The sequence below is a fragment of the Vipera berus genome (assembly GCF_964194415.1).
Source record: "Vipera berus genome assembly, chromosome: 1".
Classification (NCBI taxonomy): Eukaryota; Metazoa; Chordata; class Lepidosauria; order Squamata; family Viperidae; genus Vipera; species Vipera berus.
The window spans coordinates 127,353,347-127,377,016 of NC_138202.1; the positions used below are offsets into that span (position 1 = coordinate 127,353,347).

The window sequence follows — 23,670 nt, forward strand, 5'->3', positions numbered from 1 at the left end:
ATTAGATATTCATTATTTAAAGTGATTATAATCAATTTGTGGAAATTTAAGTGTAGGCTGCTTTGATTCAAGCCACTGTGAGATTCCAAGGTTCAGTTTAAACATCTAAAAACAAAGGGTTCCAGTTTTCATTAAAATATTTTTAATCTGGTTTGAAATAGAATGAAAAGCTGAAGATGTTGACCTTAGGTTCAAAAATCTATCTTCATCTATTTACCTAGCCTTCATTCTTCCTTTAAAGAATCAGAGCAATCTAAAGAATGTTTACATACCAAAGGATTCCCCCCTCCATTTATTTTCTTTTAAAAACTGCTTTGTAATCATGGACTGTGGAGGTTCCGGAATGGCAATAAACAGTAGGAGTTCAATCATTTACTTGAGAATGCTTCTAAGTGTTTGCAAATGTTAAAATATTCAAGAGAATACTATATCCATAGCAGTAAACATCATTTCTGTTGATCTGAATTTCTTTCCCCTTAGAAAGCCCTGGAGAATTATGACCATCTATTAACTAATCATTGGGAATTGTTAATATTTTTTTAAAAAAATATCCAGCATTAAAGAGTTTTGTCTGTTAGCTTAGTTTACATTGTACAGCAAAATACTGTCTGAGCAGTCTTTATAAACTTGATAAATTCCATATAGTTGTCATGGTTTACAGAAATTGTCCCTGAATAAAAAAAAGATGGTTCCAGAAGTAAAAGCTATTAAATGTTTTCTACAAATATGAACAGGGAAGATGATCTAGTTGTAAAAATGTCTCCTCACTGACTGGTATAACAGCTTTCCATAATGGAAGAAGGCCATTTATGGAAAAAAATTAAGCCCATAAGTTATATAGCCCCTTTTCCTGACAGAACATTCTGGCTTTTAATAATATTGGAGCCAGTTTAGATAAGTTACCAAGGGGGCAGATCTTTAAAATATAGCCAGGCAAGATATATGCATCTTTGTTTCAAAATGCAGCTAAATCACAGAGGTTTTCTTGTCTATATATATTTTTATTATTATGGATGGGGGGGGGTGTTACATGAGACATGAGAAATGCTTTCAACCTATTTCTTCTCAATGCACTTTCTAATGTTTTTTTTCAAATAGCTATTACTATTTGCCCTAGCTCCTCAAAGATGCATAAGCCTTTTGACCTTTATTAAGTATTAAAAACTGCATTTATTGAATAACCCTTACACAAGCAATTTGGCTTCAAATTTAAGTTATATTTTACCAGTAAAATGGCAAAATAGGAGCAAAATAGGAGCCTTTTAGAACAAACTGTCTCCCACCTTCTTATTGAATCATTTGTGAAATTAACTTTTATAATGATTTTTTTTGTACATAAAATTTTACTTTGTTTTCTAGACAAATAAAGTTGGATCAATCATTCTTGACTCCTAACAACAACTCAAATTCAAGTCATTTTCTTGGCTGGGTACTAAACCTTTGTTTTGATAATCACATTACTTTACTCAAGGAGCTTAGCAGTACTCTATATAAAAGGTAAAGGTTCCCCCGCACATGCGTGCTAGTCGTTTCCGACTCTAGGGCCGGTGCTCATCTTCGTTTCAAAGCCGAAGAGCCAGCGCTTGTTCGAGGACGTCTCCATGGTCATGTGGCCAGCATGACTAGACACCAAAGGCGCACGGAACGCTGTTACCTTCCCACCGTAGTGGTCCCTATTTTTCTACTTGCACATTTTTACGTGCTTTCGAACTGCTAGGTTGGCAGAAGCTGGGACGAGTAACAGGCACTCACTCTGTTACGCAGCACTCAGGATTCGACCCGCCAAACTGCCGATCTTCTGATTGACAAGCTCAGTGTCCTAACCCACTGAGCCACCGTGTCCCTTACTCTATATAGAGAGAAGTAATTCAAAGTAAATAAAAAATCTACACTGTATTCAGTACATATCATGTATATTATGCACTCTTGATTAGGAATTCAGGAAGACTTTTTTTTTGCTATAAAAGCTTGACCATAATTGGACATACATTTTTCCTCCCCTGAAGTGTCAAGAGAACATGAGACAAACCCTCAGTGTAATGGCTCACAACTTTATTTTAATAACTTATTTGGCTTACTGCATTTCTTTGGTTAAGAAAATTATAAACAAGGGAGTGGAGAAGGATTAAATTGCCTCCTGCATATATAGCCTCCAAAATTGCAAGTAATTAACTTCAAAAGGGTAAGGAATAATGAACCTGTGCTAGAAAATAATTCCAGCTCTGAAAAATCATTTTCTAAAAAACAGAAATAAACTAAGCCTAAGTAGCTAAGTAATTCTTATAAGAATTCCAAGGAGAACAGATCAGCTTATTTGAAGTCCGTCCTAGTATCCTGAGGTATTGCTAGGACAATCTTTCTCTAATGGTTGGTACCACAGAAAATCCTTAGTGAGCAATGGCCCTGTGTAGCAATGGCCTTGCCCGGGCTTCTCGACACCCTTTCAGGGTTGGTGGTTGAGTTTCCCAGACTTATGGTTCTGGGCGACTTTAACCTCCCTTCCCTGGGGGGGTCGTCAGAGTTGGCTCCGGAGTTCATGGCTTCCATGACGGCCATGGACCTGACCCAAATAATCCAGGGCCTGACTCATGGTCACACTCTCGACCGAGTTTTTTCTATCTGGACAGTGGTTTGATGATCTGGGAGGGGGCTCACCAACGATTACTCCCCTGTCATGGTCCGATCATCATCTCCTACAATTGGTCTTCCGGTTTGCCACCCCTCGCTGCTGGGCTGCAGAACCGAACAGGTGGTTCCACCCCAGGCGCCTGATGGATCCGGAACGGTTCCAGACGGCGCTTGGGTCTATACCTATCTCTATCTATACCTATCTATACCTATACCTATCTCCCCCACTCACAGCTTGGCCGACGCCTTGGTGGATGCCTGGGAAAGGGCTGCCACTGAGGCGCTCGACCATGTTGTACCCTTGTGACCCCTGATCCGGCACAGATCCTGTTGGGCCCCATGGTTTTCTGTGGAGCTCCGGGACATGAAGCATTGGAGATGGGGTCTGGAGAGCAGTTGGAGATTGAGCCGGTCTGAATCTGACTGATTGCGGTTGAGAACCGCTACGAGGCTTTACCTCGCGGCGATGAGGACAGTGAAGTCTAATTACTTCGCTGCCCTCATTGCGTCTGCAGATAATGGCCCGGCCGCCCTGTTTAGGGTGAACTGCTCCCTCCTTAATCAGGAGGTGAGGGGGGAACCCTTGCAGGGGTGGGCCGAGGAGTTTAGTCATCATCTTGTGGACAAGATTGCTCAGATTCAGGCCGGTTTGTACTCTGACTGGGTAGAGACTGATGGGGAGGAATTGAGCGGTCTTGAGAATGCCATTTGGACTGAATTCGATCCTGTGACCCCAGATGAAGTGGACAGGTTCATGAGGAGACTGAGTTCCACCACGTGTTTATTGGACCCGTGCCCCTCCTGGCTGGTGTATGCAGCTCGGGAGGAGACACAAGGCTGGTTCCAGGCAGTAATAACTGCTTCTTTGAGGGAGGTTACCTTCCCCGCCACCTTGAAGGAGGCAGTGGTGAGGCCCCTCCTCAAGAAGCCTGCCCTGGACCCGGCTATTTTAAATAACTATCATCCGGTCTCCAACCTTCGCTTTTTAGCGAAGGTTGTTGAGAGCGTGGTGGCGCACCAGCTTCCCTTGTTCCTGGAGGAAACTGATTATCTAGACCCGTACCAATCGGGCTTTAGGCCCGGGTACAGCACGGAGACGGCATTAGTCGCGCTGCTGAATGATCTCTTGCAGGCTCGGGACAGGGGCTGCTCCTCTGTCCTAGTCCTGTTAGATCTCTCAGCGGCTTTTGATACCATCGACCATGGTATCCTACTGCGGCGTCTCAGAGGGTTGGGAGTGGGGGGCACTGTTTTAAAGTGGTTCTCCTCATACCTCCTGGGCCGCTTGCAGTCGGTGTTGACATGAGGGCAGAGGTCGGCCCCGAGGTCTCTCATTTGTGGAGTTCCTCAGAGGTCAGTCCTCTCCCCCCTCCTGTTCAACATCTATATGAAGCCGCTGGGTGAGATCATTCATGGTTTCGGGGTGGGGTATCATCAGTACGCTGATGATACCCAACTTTTTCTTTCCACCCCGAACCAACCCAGCGATGCCCTCGATGTGATGTCCCGTTGCCTAGAGGCGGTCCGGGTTTGGATGGGGAGGAACAGGCTTTGACTCAATCCCACCAAGACTGAGGGGCTGTGCATACCGGCATCTCGGATGAACCAGTTTTGTCCATCTTTAACTATGGGGGGTGAGGTGTTACCCCCTGTTGATAGGGCTCACAACTTGGGCATCCTCCTGGATTCACGGCTCACTTTGGAAGATCATATAGGAGCCGTGACCAGGGGGGCTTTTGGCCAGGTTCGCCTGGTGCGCCAGGTGCGGCCCTATCTGAACCGAGATGTCCTATGCACAGTCACTCATGCACTCGTGACCTCCCGGTTAGACTACTGCAATGCTCTCTACATGGGGCTACCCTTGAAGACCACTTGGAGGCTTCAGCTGGTGCAGAATGTGGCTGCGCGAGTTGTGATGGGAGTGTCCCGATACTCCCATGTAACACCTCTACTCCGTGAGCTGCATTGGCTTCCAGTTGCCCTCCGGGTGAGATTCAAGGTGCTGGTAATGACCTATAAAGCCCTAAATGGCATGGGTCCGGGTTATCTTAGGGAGCACCTACTGCCAGCATCAATCTCCCATCATCCTGTGCGCTCCCACAGGGAGGGCCTCCTTAGGGTGCCGCCGGTCAGTGAGTGCTGGCGGGTGATCCCCAGGGGGAGGGCGTTCTCTGTGGGCGTGCCTGCTCTGTGGAACGACCTGCCTGTAGAACTCCAGACTGCCCCCGACCTTCATTCGTTTCGCCGGGACCTAAAAACCTGGTTGTTTGATTTATCTGACCTGGACTGAGGGGTTTTAAATTTTTACATTTTTAAATTTTAAATTCAAATTTTAAATTTGGGCTATTGTTATTTAATCCTACTTTAATTTTAACGTTATCTTAATTTTTGTACTGTTTTATCTGTTTTTAGTTTGCCCTGTAAACCACCCTGAGTCCTTCGGGAATAGGGCGGTATAGAAATCTAATAAATAAATAAATAAATAAATAAAACTACTAGAGCAGGAAAAGCACAAGTTGATTGGGAATAAGCATAACAACCTTACCTTCAGAGCTGCCTTTCTATGCATAAAGGTAAAGGTAAAGGTTCCCCCGCACATGCATGCTAGTCATTTCCAACTCTAGGGGCCGGTGCTCATCTCCGTTTCAAAGCTGAAGAACCAGTGCTTGTCCGAGGACATCTCTGTGGTTATGTGGCCAGCATGACTAGACGCCAAAGGCGCACGGAACGCTGTTACCTTCCCACTGTAGTGGTCCCTATTTTTCTACTTGCATTTTTACGTGCTTTCGAACTGCTAGGTTGGCAGAAGCTGGGACGAGTAACAGGCGCTCACTCTGTTATGCGGCACTCGGGATTTGACCCACCAAACTGCTGACCTTCTGATCGACAAGCTCAGCGTCCTAACCCACTGAGCCACCGCGTCCCCTTTTTTCTATGCATAGGCATCCACAAAATCTTGTGCCCTTGCCAAAATAGTGTCTGCAGGTGGATGGTCAAAAATGTGAAAATGGCAGCCACTTGGTGTGACTGAAGCTCCCTCTGTAATATGTGTTCCATTGCAACTGCCATTTACACTCTTTGGGCCTCACCTTGTGGACCACTCTGTGAGAAAATGAGCATGACACCAACACAATGCAAGTTCTGCCCCTCTTGTTGCAGTGTTTATGCAAAAGGGCAGAGCTTACTTCACAAAAGCACAATGCTCATTTTGTCATTTATCCTCCTGCTTATCCTCTCTCAACTCCTGCCTCTGCTTCTGTGTCTGATGTGTCCTTGTAGGTAAAGCTGCCATGTTCTGAGTTACAGACCTTGGCTATGTGCTATTTCTTCTAAAGACCCACACCATTCTTTTGATTTTCAGTATGTTTAGAACAGACATGTCAAACACAAGGCCCGGGGGCCAGATCCGGCCCGCGAAGTGGTTTCATGCGGCCCGCAAAGCCATCCTGGAAACAGTGAGGGAACGGCCCCCACTGCCTTGGCCCTGGCCCAGAGACCCTCCTCCTGCCAGAGACCCTCAGATCTGTCCCACTCCTGCCCAGGCCCCCATAGGCACCCTTGATGCAAACCATGTAGAGCTGGCCACGCCCACCCAGTAGGCCATACACACTCTAGCCACGCCCACCCAGTAGGCCACGCCCACCTGGCCACACCCACCCGGCCCCCTGAGGGCAATTGCAATGCTGATGCGGCCCTCAATGAAATTGAGTTTGACACCCCTGGTTTAGAAGGAGCACTTTAATATATATACCACAGTACAGTGTCATTTCATCTAGAAATGCCTTAAAGAGTATGCAGCTCAAAAGTGATTAGGCAGAGAGAAGAAACAATATGCATAAATTGCATAATGTCCCCTTTGTAAGATTAGGCAGCCCAAGAGCTCTGTAGAGCCAGAACTGAATGAACACTTGTACATATCTTACCTTGTATTGCATCCTTTGTAATATGTGTAGTTACGGATGAAAATGAGAACTATACAACCTTTGGTTCAGATAAATGAACACCTCCAGATGGATATAGCCCCTCCTGGAAAGGCAAGAGTGTGTTTGGCTTGCTAGGTTGTTTTCTTTTATTGTTTTATAGCTTCCTTGTGAGCTGTTCAGACCTGTTGGAGTCAGGCAATATACAAACGATAGCAATAGCACTTAGACTTATATACCGCTTCACAGTGATTTACAGTCCTCTCTAAGCAGTTTACAGAGTTAGCTTATTGCCCTCAACAATTGGGGTCCTGATTTTGCTAACCTTGGAAGGATGGAATGCTGAATCAACCTTGAGCCAGTGAGAATTGAACTCCTGGCAGTGAGCAGTGAGTTATCCTGCAGTGCTACATTCTAACCACTGCACCACCATGGCTCCCTTGATGAGATAGAGATAAAAACAGAGAAGATATGATAGAGATATACAGTTTGTTACACTGGTTAAGGTACCCTGCTAGAAAGTGGGAGATGGTAAGCTGTAGTCCCATATTAGTCATGAAGCCAGCTTGGGCCAGTCACTCTCTCTCAGCACTATTAAGGAAGCAATGGTAAACTCTATTGAAATCTTGCCAAGATAACTGCAGAAACTAGTCCAGTCACAAAGAATAAAAATGACTTAAAAACCCACACACTCACATACATGTATATATATATATATATATATATATATATATATATATATATATATATATATATATATATATATATATATATATATATATATATATATATATATTTCTATCCTGTTTCTATTCACAATACAATTGATGATGATGGTGATGATGATTGATGATAATGATGATAAGACACATTAAATACAAAAATATGCATCATAAAATAATAGCATTAGTAACTTTTCAGGACATCATAAACATTAAAAATGTTAGGGCTGGTCATATGTGCAAATAATATAATTTGATTATTGGAAGCAAAAAGACAATGACAATTCAATGAAGTGACCCCCCCCCCCTCAATTTCTACTGTTAGATATGACATCAAGTGACCTCTAATTTTGGGGATGGCATCATTGTGTTCCCTAAATCATCTGGTAAATTGACTTCTTTTTGAGAGGCCTGACATTTATTTTTATGCCCCCCCCCAAAAAAACCCCCAAAGAAATCTCCTTTAAGAGTAATCCCTTGTATACAATAGTTCAAGGGTTAAAACTGAAGAGGTCTTTTATCATTCCACAAAGCAGTGTTAAGAAGGAAGATTTAACCATTCAATCTCAATCTCAAATTATGGAGATGGAGAAGGTAGGTATCAGGTCTGCTCCTAAGTCCCAAAAGATGATGCTGTTTAAATTGATAATTAATAATTAATTTGCATTTGGAAGACTATTGGTAACCAGTGCAGTGCAACAGAGAAGAGTATTATATGGCAAACCATGGAATACCAGTAACTATCATTGCTACTTCATTCAAAAACAGCTGCAGTTCCCAAGTGGTCTTCAGGGGAAGCTCCACGTAGAGCACATTGGAACCGTCCATTCACAAGGTGTCTGTAGGGCCTCCTGGTCCAGAAATTGATGGAACTGGTGCACAAAATATATCTGTCCCTCCAGAAAAATTAACTGGAATGTACATATAAAGGCACTTCAAATTTATGTTGGAAATATGTAAAACATGAAGTAAAACATGCCTTGTGGACTTAACTAAGAGCCAAAGAACTTTGGCTTCTAATACACACAATGATACTAAATAATAATAATTTATATCAAAGTGCAACCAGAACTTGTCTTGGGACTAATGACTAATGGAGAGGCAATTAGAAAAAATGTTATGAAAGATTGTTTTTATAGATGATAACTACTACAAGATTATTATGTGCACAAAAATGGAAAGACTCTGTAATGCCCAAAACGGAGGAATGGCTGGTGAAGGTGACAGATTTAGTAGAAATGGCAAAAATGATTTGTTTAATTAGAGAAAGGCCTACATTTATTAGTGACTAGAAACTCCTTGGGGATTTTTTGGTGAAAAAAATAACTTGTGATTTATAATTTGATGATCAGAGAGGGCAGACTATGGAACGAAGGAAATTATGTTGTAATTTTAGACAGGGTAAACTATAAATGTACTTGCAACTGTTGTTAAAAAGATTGGAAGCTGCTTCTTTTCCTTTCCTTTCTTTTTCTGTTTTTCCTGTCCTCTATTTCTTTCTATATACTTTTTTCACTTCTTATTACTTTTCAGTACTTTCCTTAATTGATTCAAAATTTGTTTGGTTCTTATTCTTTAAAAAAAACTCTCTCTATCCCCACCCCAATGTTTGTGTGTGTGTCTGTGTGTGTGTGTATACACACACACACACACACACACATATTCACACACACATACAGTACATACACATACACGCATAGACATTCACACACATGGTGCTTCCTGCTTCTTTGAGCCTAGGAATCCCCCCCCCAAAAAAAATATTCACCAGTCCCGAACAGGGAAGTAAAATCCTACTGAATACTAAAGATTTCAGCTCTATAGACTGAAATATTCACAGTCACTATGATTTGTTAGGATGAGCTTAAATCTGCTCTTCCCCATGCATGACCCATAGGCTGAAACCTGACTGAGAAGGTCTATGTAAGGTTGGAGGTTTGCAAAAATTGTCCAGAACAGTTGGGTTCAGCAAAAGGGATGTACCAACATTCATTCTCATTGAAGATTACTACTCAACTAGATGCTGTCTCCCAGATGGCTTTCAAAAGCAAAAGGTACATAGACCTAATAAACAGGATCCTTTTCACATGCTCAGCAGTTACAGAATTAAATTCATCCTAGGTAGCCCCCCACAACCATGTTTCCAGCACCTTGACATGACTTGCGCATTCAACTCTGAGTGAATAAGCTGCTTCTTGGATTTATCTTCTAGATGCTTCTTCTTGGATTTATCTTCTAGATACCTTACAAATGATCCATTGGCTCACCGTCATCTCCCACCTTCAGCAAGGAAGGATCATCTTGAAGGTGGGCATCTATCAGCAGATATGATAAGTAGAAAAATAACTATGTGTTTGCTGCTTGTATTACCACATTGTAATCCCTATTTCATAAGAGAGAGGAATATGGTGACTATATTATTCTTTTCCTTTTCTAGGTGGGAATAATAGGAAATAAGCTGATACCACTGGTATGATCACATAGTGATAGCACGCCTATCCTGACAAATCATTTCACTTCCTATATGCAGGGCTTTTTTGTCATAAAACGCTCAGAACGGAGTTCCGGCACCTTTTTTGGATGGAACCTTGTAGGGTAGGCAAGGCGGGTTTTATGACGTGTGAGTTCCAGCACATTTTTGTTTTAGAAAAAAAGTACTGCCTATATGTATTATCTGATGGGAAAAGGAGAAACTGGTACTCTTTGCATAAGATGAAGAAGTGGCTGCTCTGCATAAGATCATGGCCCCACCATTATTTCTTGTTTTAATTTAAAATCAATGATAAAGCTGCAATCTCCAACTTCACTGTATGGTGATGTCCATGGCTTGGTTCTTCCTGGTTTGCTCTCAGGGAAGGAAGTGGCTTGGTACCACTATAGAGTTTCAGTCTTCCTCGAAAAAGGCTGAAAAAGTCCTTCCGGGCCTCCATTTAGGTCACAAAGGCCTTTGCCAATGAGAACAGAAGCTGGGGGGGGGGGTGCATGTGCGTCCCTGCAGGCTTCTGTTTAGGGGGGCACAGGCTTTTTGTAAAGATGGCAAAAAGCTTTGCAAATGGAAGGAAGGCTTCAAGCCTTCACTCCGTTTGCAAGTTCTTTTGCTGCAGTTCTTATCCAGGGCTCCATTCGCAGAGAACAAAGGCCTAAAGTACCGTGAGATCATGTGGGATCTCACTTGATCTTGTGGTACTTTAGGCGTCTGTTCTCTGCGAACACACCAAAGGCCTGAAGCACCAAACTTTGTAAGGTGGACGCCTGTGGAAACCTGGTGGGGAGGAGGGGGAATAGGCAGGCTGAATGTTGCAGTGCCTCTGCGGTTGTTTGACTGACTGCCATGGTGCTGCAATATTCATAACTTCGGAACTGTGTCATAAGTACTTGAGGGGGGAGGGTTATGTCAAATGGTTGCTAAGTGAACTGACATAACTCGAGGATTACCTATACTTGTTAAACTACAAGTTTAACAAGTATAGGTAATCCTCGAGTGCTCTTGTTAAAATATATGAGAGACTTGGGTTTTCAGGACTACTAAAAAAATCCACTAAGTGCAGTGTCTAATTAAGCTAATTAGTGCTGAAAATAAAGGAATCCACCAATAAATATAAGACAGGTTTGCATGTCTCCTACTGACCTCTGAAAACCAAGCACAAATGACTACAAGTACTACTACCACCCTTTGTTCTCCACCCCACTAGTAGAATGCAGATCAAAGTGTAGGAAAAAAAATGGACAAAGGCTTCTAAATATTTCATTAGATTGGCTTTTTTTTAAAAAAAATGTCTAAATGGATTCTTAAGTTCACCTTCAATTTCCTTTCAAGTTTCTTTGGCAAATATAGCTCTGAGCTATACCCTAGCCATCATATTTAGAATTCTTATGATAGCATCTTTTGTTACTGGCTTAGAAATTATTAGTTCTTGTTTATATTTAAATGTCTTTTGAAATTAATGAAAATCTGTCCAGCATGGGGTTTTCTGCAGCAACTATTTCTTTTCCTTGCTATGTGTGTAGATACGCTAGCAGGGTAAAATAAAATCTGTCAGACTGGTACCTGCAGTCCATTCCGTATGTGACTGGTTTCACCCTTATTAAGGATGAAAGGTCAAAGGTAGGTAGGACCAATTCCAATAAAGCTGAAAGTGTTTTCTGGTGGGTCAATATAGTTGGCTAAAATAAATTATTTTAATCTATTTGTAGCATTCAGAGGACCAAATGGGGGGGAAAAACTACTGTTGGAATTTGGTAATATGTTTTGCCTAGAAAACATAATCCTGATCTTTCGTGTTTTAAAAATTGTGATAGGGAGAAGGAGGAGGAAGAAGGGAAGGGGGGAACGAGGAGGAGGAGGAGGAGGAGGAGGAGGAATTTATATTATAAACTTATATATCATATTATATTATACTCTGCTTACCAGATTCAGATATAAAGATACCCTATAGCTGAGTATTACAGATATGCTGTTCTAACTGTTGTGAGTAAAGACACTTTTATTTTAGCAAGCAATATTGTTTTAGATGAAAGCACAGTCCTCTATGTGCAAGAAAACTATAATTAGTGCTAAGAGGAAAGTTTTGATTTCATTTTTGCATTTATAACTAAAGAATAGAAAGGACATTGGCTTGGCAGAAACCCTAGGCTTGTGCAGACTTGTTTCTATAACTCTAAACTATGACTTCCTATTAATGGCACCTCTGACTAATTCTGCATTAATTCCATTTGTATGCAAATGTTGGTATAATTCAAGGGGAAAAATGTCTTTATCCCTCTGCTATGTTCTCAGGGACTACTGGCAGAATGGAAGAGGATAGCAAGTATCACTAAGAAGCAGCAACAATATTTCTTCCCCAATGGATATCCCAGGGGATATGACAGACCTGCAGCAAAGAAAATGGGTGGTCCTTCCCAAAGGTTGTCTCTTTTTTATACCACTGTATATAAAAGTGAAGAGACGTGGTGGCTCAGTGGGTTAGGATGCTGAGCTTGTCGATCAGAAGGTCAGCAGTTTGGCGGGCCGAATCCCGAGTGCTGCGTAACAGAGTGAGCGCTTGTTACTCGTCCCAGCTTCTGCCAACCTAGCAGTTTGAAAGCACGTAAAAATGCAAGTAGAAAAATAGGGACCACTACGGTGGGAAGGTAACAGCGTTCCGTGCGCCTCTGGCGTCTAGTCATGCCGGCCACATGACCACGGACACGTCCTCAGACAAACGCTGGCTCTTCAGCTTTGAAACGGAGATGAGCACCGGCCCCTAGAGTTGGAAATGACTAGCACTCATGTGCGGGGGAACCTTTACCTTTACCTTTTATATAAAGGTGAAGGCTTGAAGGTGATGAAAGGCAGAAAGAGGGCTTATCTGATTCATTTATCCAAAGGTTGCATTCATAATTTCCATATACATAAGCTTCTGTGGGCAAAGCTCTATGGGAAGAGCTTATGGAAAAATTCTAGGCATGGGGTGAGGAGCCAATGAGAGCTGCCTGGAAAGGCCAAGAATATATCTAGCCACTAACATGACCTCCCAATTACAACTATTGGGAGGCCCAAATATTTCCAAGTTTAGTAGGATTTTATTATTGACATGACTGAATATCCCGTGTCCGATTTTGAGGATGCATAGAAGCAAGGGTATAAATGCATATTTGCAGGGGATAAATGGTGAGAAGGAAAGAGGAGTTTTACTATCTATTTCAGAAGGTCATTCACTAGACTTACTAACAAACGTGGAGTTAACCAAAACTGGGCAGTAGAGGGACAAGCCCACATCACACAAGCGATATCTAACCCATTTCCTTCTTCCAACATAATTTTGTCAGCCAAACTCTTTTTAAATGAGCTCCAGGTTGCCTTCTCTCCCTTACCTACAACAGGGAGGATCAAAGTTCTCCTTTGCCTTAAAAAATGTATTAAGAATTTTAAGAAGAGAACATCTTTGGAGTCCTTAGTGCTCTCTGTGCTTGGTTGTTTGCTTGAACTTGGTTGTTTGCTTGCAGATATTGGATAATGAAATGTCTGCAAGCAAACAACCAAGTCAGAGAGCACCAAGGACTCCACGAGAATTATTAAATAATGTAGGCTGGTGGTTTCAGCATTTGAAAACACTGTTCAAACGTTTGAAAAATAATTATCGGTACCAAAAATGTCACAAGAGTTTTGCTGCAAAAATAATGAGTGAGCACTTATGGAAACAAATCAACCCAAAAGCCTAAAATGACTTCAAGGAATCTTTTCATTTCTCATGTTGTGCATATCCTCTCCTCCTCTTATGTTTTGATATAGCGGTTTGTGGCCAGGGATGAGAGAAGAAGCCTACTGAACATCTGTCTGTCAGGGCCATTCCATTATCATGCTCCTGAATTTGTGGCAGTTATTCTTTTTAAGCTGCATAACAGCTTGGATAGTTAAAAATAAAATATGGCAGTATTTTGGCATCCACTGTGTCCTCTTGGTTCTACGTGGCACCGTTGTCACCACTTAAAACTCAATCAATTCTACTGATCTGCAGAACAGATGGTAGAACTGGCCCATAAGAATCTGTGCAGAGCAATTAGAAAAAGCAAGGAAAGGATTAATACAAGTGAATTAATTATCAGTGACATCTATCCAGCACCGTACACAGGAGTCTGCCTGTTCCTCAGATGCCTGTTGATTGCTTTGATACTCTCTTCTTCAAGGGCCAGGACCTCTGAGATTTGACTAGGAAAGCAGAGTTTAATTACATGGGGAGAAACCCCCACTGGAATTACCTATTTCAGACCAAGTGTTTAGAAAATGATTTGTTTGCTTAAACTTAGAAGGCTTGTGACAAATTTGGCTCCGAATGAGGTTAATACAAAGGCTCTGTCTTGAATGGATCAGCAGATGCTGTAGTTAGAGACAGCAAGGCAGAATCAGGCAGAGATCTTCGTTCATATCATGAGGATGAACTTAACCCACGGTGGGAAATGAAGACTAACTGAGGTTAATATTGGTATCTTTATTGCTGTATCAAGATTACATTGATAGAGGTAGATAGCTACATTTGCTCCGACTAATCTAAGCCATTGTTTTTTTTTGTTTTTGTTTTTTTTTCTGTTGTTTGCTTTCAAACATTAGAGACACTGTTGGGAAATCCCATTTGGGAGTGTTTATGGGAAATGATAAAAAAAAATCCATACACATACAGATGATTTAAGCGGGGGCAGGATGAGGGGTCCTCTCACATGAACCAATCAGGGAGACACAAGGGGCACAATCCAGAATACATTTGCACATGTTAAGTCTTACTCATTTCAATGAGCCCTTAGTGTATATATGTCTGTACACCAGATTGTGGACATTATATCTGAGGCATGGGGGGAAGAATAATCAGGGAGTTTTAGTGTTCATTAACCTACTTTTTCTCTATGCTGTATAATTTATAGATGATATACAGTGCTGGTTTTTCATATATGAGAAAATTGCTGACACAGAAGTAAAGAAAATCAATAAATATTGTTTCACATATGTTCATTAGCAAACATGCTCATAAGGAGATAAATGAGAACAGCACAAAGAAAAGAAGCCATACCAAATAGTTTTTATTTGATGCTTACATTTTTTGTAAGCCTCCCAGTGTCACTGAGAGTGAATGGCCAGCCATAAAAGTTATCTTAAATAAAATAAATAAACAAATTCCATTATGTCATTATTTTTTTGGCATTCCCAACTGTGAGTTTTGTCCAAAACCATGCTGTGTCCACAGGCACCTCCTTTAGACTCTTCCAGTTTTCCTTCCTCAGTTTTATTTTATTTTATTTTATTTTACTTTTTATTTTATTTTATTATTTTTTTCTTTCAGATGATGATGATGGAAACTGGCCATCTGCGAAGCAAAACTTTAGCCTTTGACACTATCATTATTTCCAAGTGTATGTGCACATCCACATTTTGAGAACTAAAAAATGAAAAATAGATAACCTAGTGGTTAGTTTGTTTCTGGATGGATGTGCACATATCCAAAGACTAAGCTAAGGAGAGTAGTAGGAAGCATCTTTGTTTTTCTTTTTCCTTTTGGTACTGTCCATGGGGAGCCCGGGGAGGAAAGCCATGGCAAATCTAGACAGCACACTAAAAAGCAGAGACATCACCCTGCCAACAAAAGTGTGTATAGTCAAGGCTATGGTCTTCCCAGTTGCAATGTATGGCTGTGAAAGTTGGACCATAAAAAAGGCTGAGCGCCAAAGAATTGAAGCCTTTGAACTCTGGTGCTGGAGAAGACTCCTGCGAGTCCCTTGGTCTGCAAGGCGATCAAACTGGTCAGTCCTAGCGGAGATCAACCCTGACTGCTCTTTAGAAGGCCAGATCCTGAAGTTGAAACTCAAATACTTTGGCCACCTAATGAGAAGGAAGGACTCACTGGAGAAGAGCCTAATCCTGGGAAAGGTTGAGGGCAATAGAAGAAGGGGACGACAGAGAATGAAGTGGCTGGATGGAGTCACTGAAGCAGTAGGCATGAGCCTAAATGGACTCCAGAAGATGGTAGAGGACAGGAAGGCCTGGAGGAACATTGTCCATGGGGTCACGATGGGTTGGACACGACTTCGCAACTAACAACAACAACAACATAGGAAGCATCTTGCAAGGAGATAAATAGATGCATTATGACCAGTTACCATGACACCCTTCCTATGGTAGCCATTTGCAAGGATATGCAAGGAATACTCCCAAATCTGTGCCCCATGAATCCAGTCATGGTATATTTCAAGGTAAGGTTGGAGGTTCACAACTGAACAAAGTATCCAAGAAACAGAGATATTTCTTCAAAGGAGATTGAAGCGTGAGAAAGCCCCATGATATTAACACTGATAATCAGACAGACTTGCCCATGAAAATAAATCTATAGAAATTTGGGGCAAAATTATTTTTCACAGTAGGATTACACAACAAATATATAGGGAAGTACAGTATATTAGCAAATGGGACAGGCAGGAAACTCTAATTACACTGCTGTGCCAGGATTGTAGTTACAACTCTGATGTTCTCCATAACTACTATATATATTAATTCAAAGCACTGATAATCTCTGATCATGGATCTCCTACATTTTGTGTAGTTTAACCATTATATAGAAATTAAACTTCACTATAGCTTCCTTTCCTGACTGCTCTTCAGTTTATGCCTCTGCTAAAGACATTTGGCTTGGATAACCACATAGTAGCTGCATCATACATATTTGAGAAGAGCAAAGTAGCTCTATATGGAAAATTCAGATACCTTCCTATTACAACACTAATAAGGGTGAAAAACTGGGATACCACACACTCTTATAAGCCGCTGTATAGCTACCAGGATTATTTTTTCACTTTCCAGCAAATGGACAAGGTTTAAAGCTCATAGCATTTCTTTCTAGCAGTCGCAAAGTATTCGACCCTATGAATATTCTGAATGAGTTGCTAAAGGTTTCCTAAGTTTTTGGAATTCACTTTTCCAAAAAAGTAGAACTCTGTGGAGTGGAACAAAATGACTCTGTCCAGCTACCTGTCTCATGAGGGGGGAAAATGGAAAAAAGTAAACCTTGTAATTTCTTCTAGGAATGTCATTTTTAAAAAAAAAATCAGCAATATTATTTTTTTTAAAAAAATCCCATAGCTGAATATAAATATATATGTAATATGAATATATATGTATTGACAAAGCTGGATTTCTGTTTTTAAATAAAAATGTATGCAAATGTGAATACTTATGTATGCATGCACAGAGAGATAAAAACTTTGCTAGGTTTATTTACACTGCCTTGTTTTTTTGTTATTTTGTCATGATATCAAAATGCTTACTTACATTGTCCTTCTTTGTTACTACTTATTATTCTAGACTCTCATTCTGAGGACGACCCAGCAAACCCTGATGTACAATCTAAAAAATTGAAATATTTTTTTAAAAATATGAAAACAAAAAAAGTGGATTTTGTTTAGACTGTGGATACCACATAGCCTTATGGGGTAGTGTTAAATGTTATGTTTTACTGCAATAAGGTGCTATTCTTTAAAAGTGGGAGGGCGGAATAAGAACATAGAGGGCAGTGACTAACAGCAGACTATCAGATGAGGTACAGAGAAGGATAGCAAATATTGGGATCAAAATCACCTGCCAAACTCCATCATTTTTCCTCTAACTAACCAGATTTTGATTTATCAAAATTGAAGAAATTTTGAACGGTCAGAATCCATCTAGATTTATACTACATAAACTTTGAGGGTTTCAAAACGAAACAAATGAAGTCTGCATTTTAATATTGGATTAAATGCATTACCTGCAGTTTTGTTTTGTTTTTAAAAAGGTTAGCAGCCATACTATTTGCATAGATAACATTCAGAGGTGATATGTACTCTGTAACAAAATATTTGCTACTTAGGAAAGTTGCTGCTGTTATTTTGATACTGGCAAATGGTCTGATGGCTTTTAAGATAATAAATGTATTGCCTCCTACTCTTAAAGTTATTTCAGAAACTGAAAGACCAATGCATAATAGGATTGCAATTAAGAAACATAGTAAAGAGCATCACAAAAACTTCATTATTCCAGTTCAAGTGAAATAATCATTAGAACTTTAAAAGTAAATAGAAACAATTACAACTAACAAGAACAGAAGTAGAGCAACTGTGGAAAAAGGAAGCAAAAGTAGTGTCAATAGTGATAGGCACCTTGGGTGCAATCCCAAAACAACTGGAGCATCACTTGAACACCATCAGTGTTGACCAAATCACCATCAGTCAATTTCAGAAGAAAGCTTTACTCGGAACACCTTACAACCTTTTTAACATCATCAAACAACAACATCTGCATTTCCCATATCCTTGGAAAGGACTCAATAGGTGGAAAAAAATGCCACATCCAGTATAAGCACCCGGCTGACTATGCGATAAACAACAACAACAACAACAACAACAACAACAACAACAACAACAACAACAATAATAATAATAATAATAATAATAATAATAATAATAATAAAAATCTGAGCTCTGGTCTGCTTATTATCCCTTCAGCTGCATTTTCCATAGCTGGTCTTTTAATACTGAGGTGCCCAAAAGGGACTGGTTACGTGGAGAGAGGTTTTTCCACGGATCACAGGGAGCGTGGTTTTGTGTGCTGCCTGCATCCCGCAGATAGGGATTTGCTTGTTTGTGTGGACCAGTTGCTGGCATGCCGTGACCTGGTACTGTTCCACGGACGAGGGGTTGGGGATCCCTGTTTTAATACATCTACTTGAATCCTTTCATCAAATGAAAGTAAGCATTCCTTTTCTCTATGCTCAGACAGTGACAAAATCCAGTAAGAAAGTGGGGCAGGGGGGAGAGAAGAAAACATCTATGGTTTTTTTCTGTAGCAACTGGTCTCTCCTGATATTGGTACTGCAAACAATGTCCTCCTCCAAGTTCACTCCAGACTGACTATAGTACAACAATACTTCAATAAAACAGGTCACAAAATTATTGAAGTATTCTTCACATGTTATGGTAATCATTGTAGGTTGTTTGTTTCTCCCCCCCCCCCACTAAATTTCAAACTCAGTGTTTCTATATAATCTTGTTAAAAACATAGTAAGCGTTATATTGAAAAGACTGCCACTGTGTAGGTTGCTTCTACTGCATACATAGAGTAGGACAATGTGAATTTAGTATCCTCCTATCACACAACAAAGGATGTTGGCTGAGTGAGCATCCAAGGGCATATCAGGAACATTGCCTCCAATCCTAGTATGCTGAAAATTTGAAATCAGAAATGAAAATTCTAGTTGCGTGATTCAGTCCATGTGCATCTGCCACTTCTGTTGCTTTACAATCGCTCAGAGGCAGGTATTTTTCCTTCCCTTTGCAATTTATTTCAATTGATCCAGAGTAGCCAGAGATATAATAGATAACTGCAGGAATTAATAATGAATGCTTTATTTGGATGCATATATGGACAAACTTGCTACAAACTCCATCTTCCAAAATTACTAAAAATAGTAAAAGAATTACTAAAAGAAATGTAGGAAAGCTTCTAGAAATCCCAAGGTTAAGCAGAAAGCTGTTCTTATAAGCAGACAAGTATACCACTATTAAAATCATACCCATTACAAACATGATAAAATAGAAACACACACTAATGAATGCTATATCTATTTCCCAGCAATTAGAATCCTGGGGAGAAATCTCATTACTATTGTAGTAATCTAATAAAGAGCTTTGATGGAGCAAGACTGAAATATTTCTGGAAATACATTAGGTAAAGTAATTTTTGTAACACTGTCTACTGACCTCCCGTATAGCCTATTGTTGAAATTACTAAGAAAACAGCTCAGGAAATGTTATAATTAAGTTATATGCTGATCAAGCAGATAAACAAGCAGCAGAATCTCTTTTTAATGCAGTGTACCAAGAATCAAAGAAATGAAACATAGGATATAATTTTAACACATGGTAAGGAAACAGATAGCTCTCTCTGTCACACACACAGAGACACCCACACACAGACACAGACATAATCAGATTATTCATTTCCAGTATAAACACAAAGCATTAAAGATAAGAAGTAAAAGTGCTGGAAGGAGGAAGTAAAAAAACACAAACGCTCATTGTTTAAACCAACACCATTCATTATTCTTCCTCCCAAACTATTCTTACTTCTGTAACATGCATACTGTTAATTCAAACACTAATAGTTTGTTGCTCTTTACTTTAAATATAAATCTTATTTTAAATGTGATCAAGATAAGTTTATATAAAAATAGATGAGATCAAGAAAAATCTGCCCTAGAAAATACTGAGAACGCTATAAAGGCTATTTCTTATTCAGCTGGCACATCAGATACCAAACATTTTCCATAGAATCCTATGATCTGGATTGACATGGGACTAATCTATTAAAGTCTTGAAAAGTACACCTTCGCTCAGAGGTTAGATCTAAGTGACCTTCCTCTGATCCCCTTCAGAACTCTGATCCTTCTTCTTTTCCGAAAGTGCCAAGAGCTCAATTTCCCAACAACAGAGTTTCACTTTTATCATTTCAATTTATTTTCTGCTAAACCAAGTATTTGCCTGTGTATTTCAATTGGCAACTTATATGACAGGTGAAAAGGTAAACTGACTACCTAGCTAGGTTTTGGGTATGGATTGTATTAACAATTGGTGGAGTTGTGTGAAAAGCACTGATTTTTCTCTTGGAAGTTTGTGGGAGCCATTGAGATATTGAACACTCTGTTCAAAATGAAGCTGAAGACATCACCAATTTGCAGAGCACAGAAGTCTAACTGCTGTTGAGGATTTGTGTATGCAAAGTGAACTCATGGATCATCAAGCTTGGTATCTGCCTTTGTGATATCATTTCAACATTGTTATTTATTATAGCACTTCTGTGCAAGTTGGAAAAAAAATGACATTGAGGCTTGCTACCAAATAAGCATGCATGGAATTAGCCCTAAATTCATGCAGAAAGTCATTCCAAAATAGTATTTTGCATGCTTCCTGAAAATCACTTATAAAATAGAAGCATTGTAGTCCTTGTATAACTGTCTACTTCCTAATGAAACAATTACTAATGAATAGAATGAATTAAAACATGATCTGGCATTTCAAAGAGCGAAAAGTATCCTTATCCACACACAGAGATTATTATTTCAGTTTTAGATTTTGACCAAGACCCCGTTGAAGCGAAAGAAGAAAAGTTTCATAAATAGCTGAAATACTGATTTTGCCTATCCCCCAAACCATTCAAAAGAGCGGAAAAATGTATGGAAAATAGTAACGGTGGCTGTTTTATGGAATAACTTTCCCAAATGCTCCTGGGAGAAAACATCCTGCTAAATTCATTGCTTAATGAACACATAAGAATTGTATAGTACAATAAAAGAATTGATCACTGTGCTTTACAAAGATAAAATCCCAAATATTTAGGGAGCAGTTTCGGTGTTCAGTGGAAATGTTTACTGGTACAGGGAAATTAAAGTGTCACCCAAGAAATAGTAAAGCTCATTAACTCAGTTTTCTTTTAACCGATATTCAAATTAGCTTTATTACAAACTGGGTAATAGTAAGATTTGTTGGTTAAATCACTTCCCATTTAACATTCTAGAATGTTATTAAACCATATTAGCCATTACTGCAGGTACAAAGAAGTTTTACTGCCTGCTTACTATTTTTATTCATTAAATCCAACCTGAAGGCACACCCACAAGAGAGTCATTCATGAAGCTTATTACTTTCCTTTTTTCCCTATTTATTCAGAGTAGTCCATTGCTTCAATAGGGTAGATATCCGAAATACTGTATATTTCTTTTAGCACCCCCTCCCCCCCATTTTAAGGAATGGAATCAAAAAGGTAAGAGTGACCTCTAGTGTTCAAAAAGCTATTAGGACTCAAGAAACAAATCATTCCTTTCCATCAAGACATAAAGAAATTATTTCATTTGTTCCAAATATATTTTCCCTGTGCTTAATGGCATTCAGTGACTAAAATACAGGCAAGACACTGCTTAAAATGTGTCCCATTCTTGAACTGGTCCAATTCTTGAAAATTTGTCTTTATCCTCTAAACTGCATAAGTTTGTGAACTGAATTAAAATCTTGCCTGACTTGGGTGAACAATTATGTTCTCAGTCACTTCTGCTAAGCACTTTTACTGATACATTGCAATGCTTCTCCTGTGGTGTTATTTTGTCCATGTCATTTTCCAAGCAACATATCAACAGTACGTTATTCTCCAATCCAGCTATTCTGAGGAATGAGAACCCATAAGCTCAATGGGACTTAACTTTCTGACTCAGCATACCAGAGACCATAGTTTAGGAGCACTCCCTGCCCTCAGCTATGTTCAAGAATCATGATGAGTGTGACTCCATTTCTGGATGGAAATAAATATCTGAAAAGGTATAGACATGTTCCTCTCATTTACACCGACAATCTATACCCACAGATGCTTTATCACAACAATTGATTAGTAATATCTAATGAAACCTATCAAATAGCAATAATGCAAGGAACAGTTCAGGTGAGGATGGGGTTTTTTCCCCAAGTTAAAATCAGAATAATCCAAGCCACACATGACACATGGAAGCAGCAAGGAACCCATGAATGACTAGTAGCTTTAAAATTATACCAGTGCCTTTTCTTCTTAAAAATACCCAAAACAAAAAACCCTACACCAAACTATTCCTACATTCTTTAATAATCACGTGTGCTTCAAGTCTCAGTGTGGTGCTCCTTCAACACTTAGAGGTAGTTTAGTCTTCCTCAAACTGGCAGCCTCCAACTAGCTCCAAGCCAGCAAAACATTGACCATGCTGTCCAAGGAAGATGGGAATTATAGCTTAACAATGTATGGAAGCCACCATGTTAGGGAAGGGTGTTGTGGTTAACCCTGGCTTGAGGAAACCCATGAGGTTAGACCTGAAGCAGCAGCGCAGATACTGACCCTGCCTAAAAGAGAACAACCAAAATTACACAGGGCAACTGGAGGAGAGACAAGGCACCGTGACTCCGCGATTACCAAAATAACAAAGGCTTTAATCCATTTGGAAAAGGAGGGGGAGGGTGTTGAATTAGATACCCTTAAGACAGCAAAAGGAGCCATCCTCCCCGCTGCAAGGGAGAGGTGACTGAAGGCATTTCCACGTTACCATCAGCAACACGGAAAACGAAGTCTTAAGGCAGGAATACAAATCACCAGCAATTCATCCGAGGACCCAGGAGAAACCGCTTCCCTTCCGACCCGACTACGCGGAGATTGTCGCACGGGAGGAGGGGGGGGGGGCAAAAGGATGCTGAGATTTCCGCAACTTCGTGGTTTGTATGTGTGTGTGTGTGTGTGTGTGTTTTAAGGGTGGAAACCCGGTCGGCACCTTCCTTCATTCTCTGGCACGAAAAGTGTGAAAAAGAGCGAGAGTCGACTGGCAGCGAAGGCTTCAGCTAACTTCACCCGGGACCCCAACCGCCGGATCTCTCGCCCCTTTCCTCCGTTCCAGCCAAAGCCTGGCCACCCAACCTGTAACAGATGTCGCCGGCGAGCGCAGGGGAGAAAGTCTGGGATACTTACAGATGGAAGCTGCGAAGGCGAGACGCCAGCCGCTGAGCTGCAGCAGCAGCAGCAGCAAAGTCACCGAGCCGAAGAGTTGGGCCCCGGGCTCCATTGCCCCGGGCTGTCCTTGCCTCCTTAATCTCCAATTTTAGACTGCGGCTCCTCCCTGCCTTGGCTCATTTATTCCAACCGACATCCAGAGCCTCTTGGAAAGGCAGAGGCGAGGCGGCGAGAGAAAGGCGCCTCTCTCGCCGAAGCCTCCGCCGAGAGCTCCTAAGCAGCCAAAGGGCCGGCCGGCCGGCTCAGAAATCCACCTCCCCAGCCGCTGCTTTTGGAATTCAGAAAGAGCCGAGCCGGAGAACTCCTTATAGGCGCAAGGAGCCCTTCCCGCTCC

At 40.7% G+C, this 23,670-nt stretch overlaps 1 protein-coding gene across 1 annotated transcript in view; it reads right to left on the reverse strand.

Moving 5' to 3' along the window:
- The window catches only part of CNTNAP5 (contactin associated protein family member 5), a gene marked incomplete at both ends in the record, with an annotated part of 429,095 nt that extends 405,707 nt beyond the window's left edge, over positions 1-23,388 (reverse strand). The window contains one exon of the mRNA XM_081335453.1: positions 23,295-23,388. Within this exon, the coding sequence (XP_081191579.1) occupies positions 23,295-23,388 (94 nt within the window). The remainder of the gene's footprint in view (positions 1-23,294) is intronic.
- Positions 23,389-23,670: the final 282 nt, after the last annotated feature.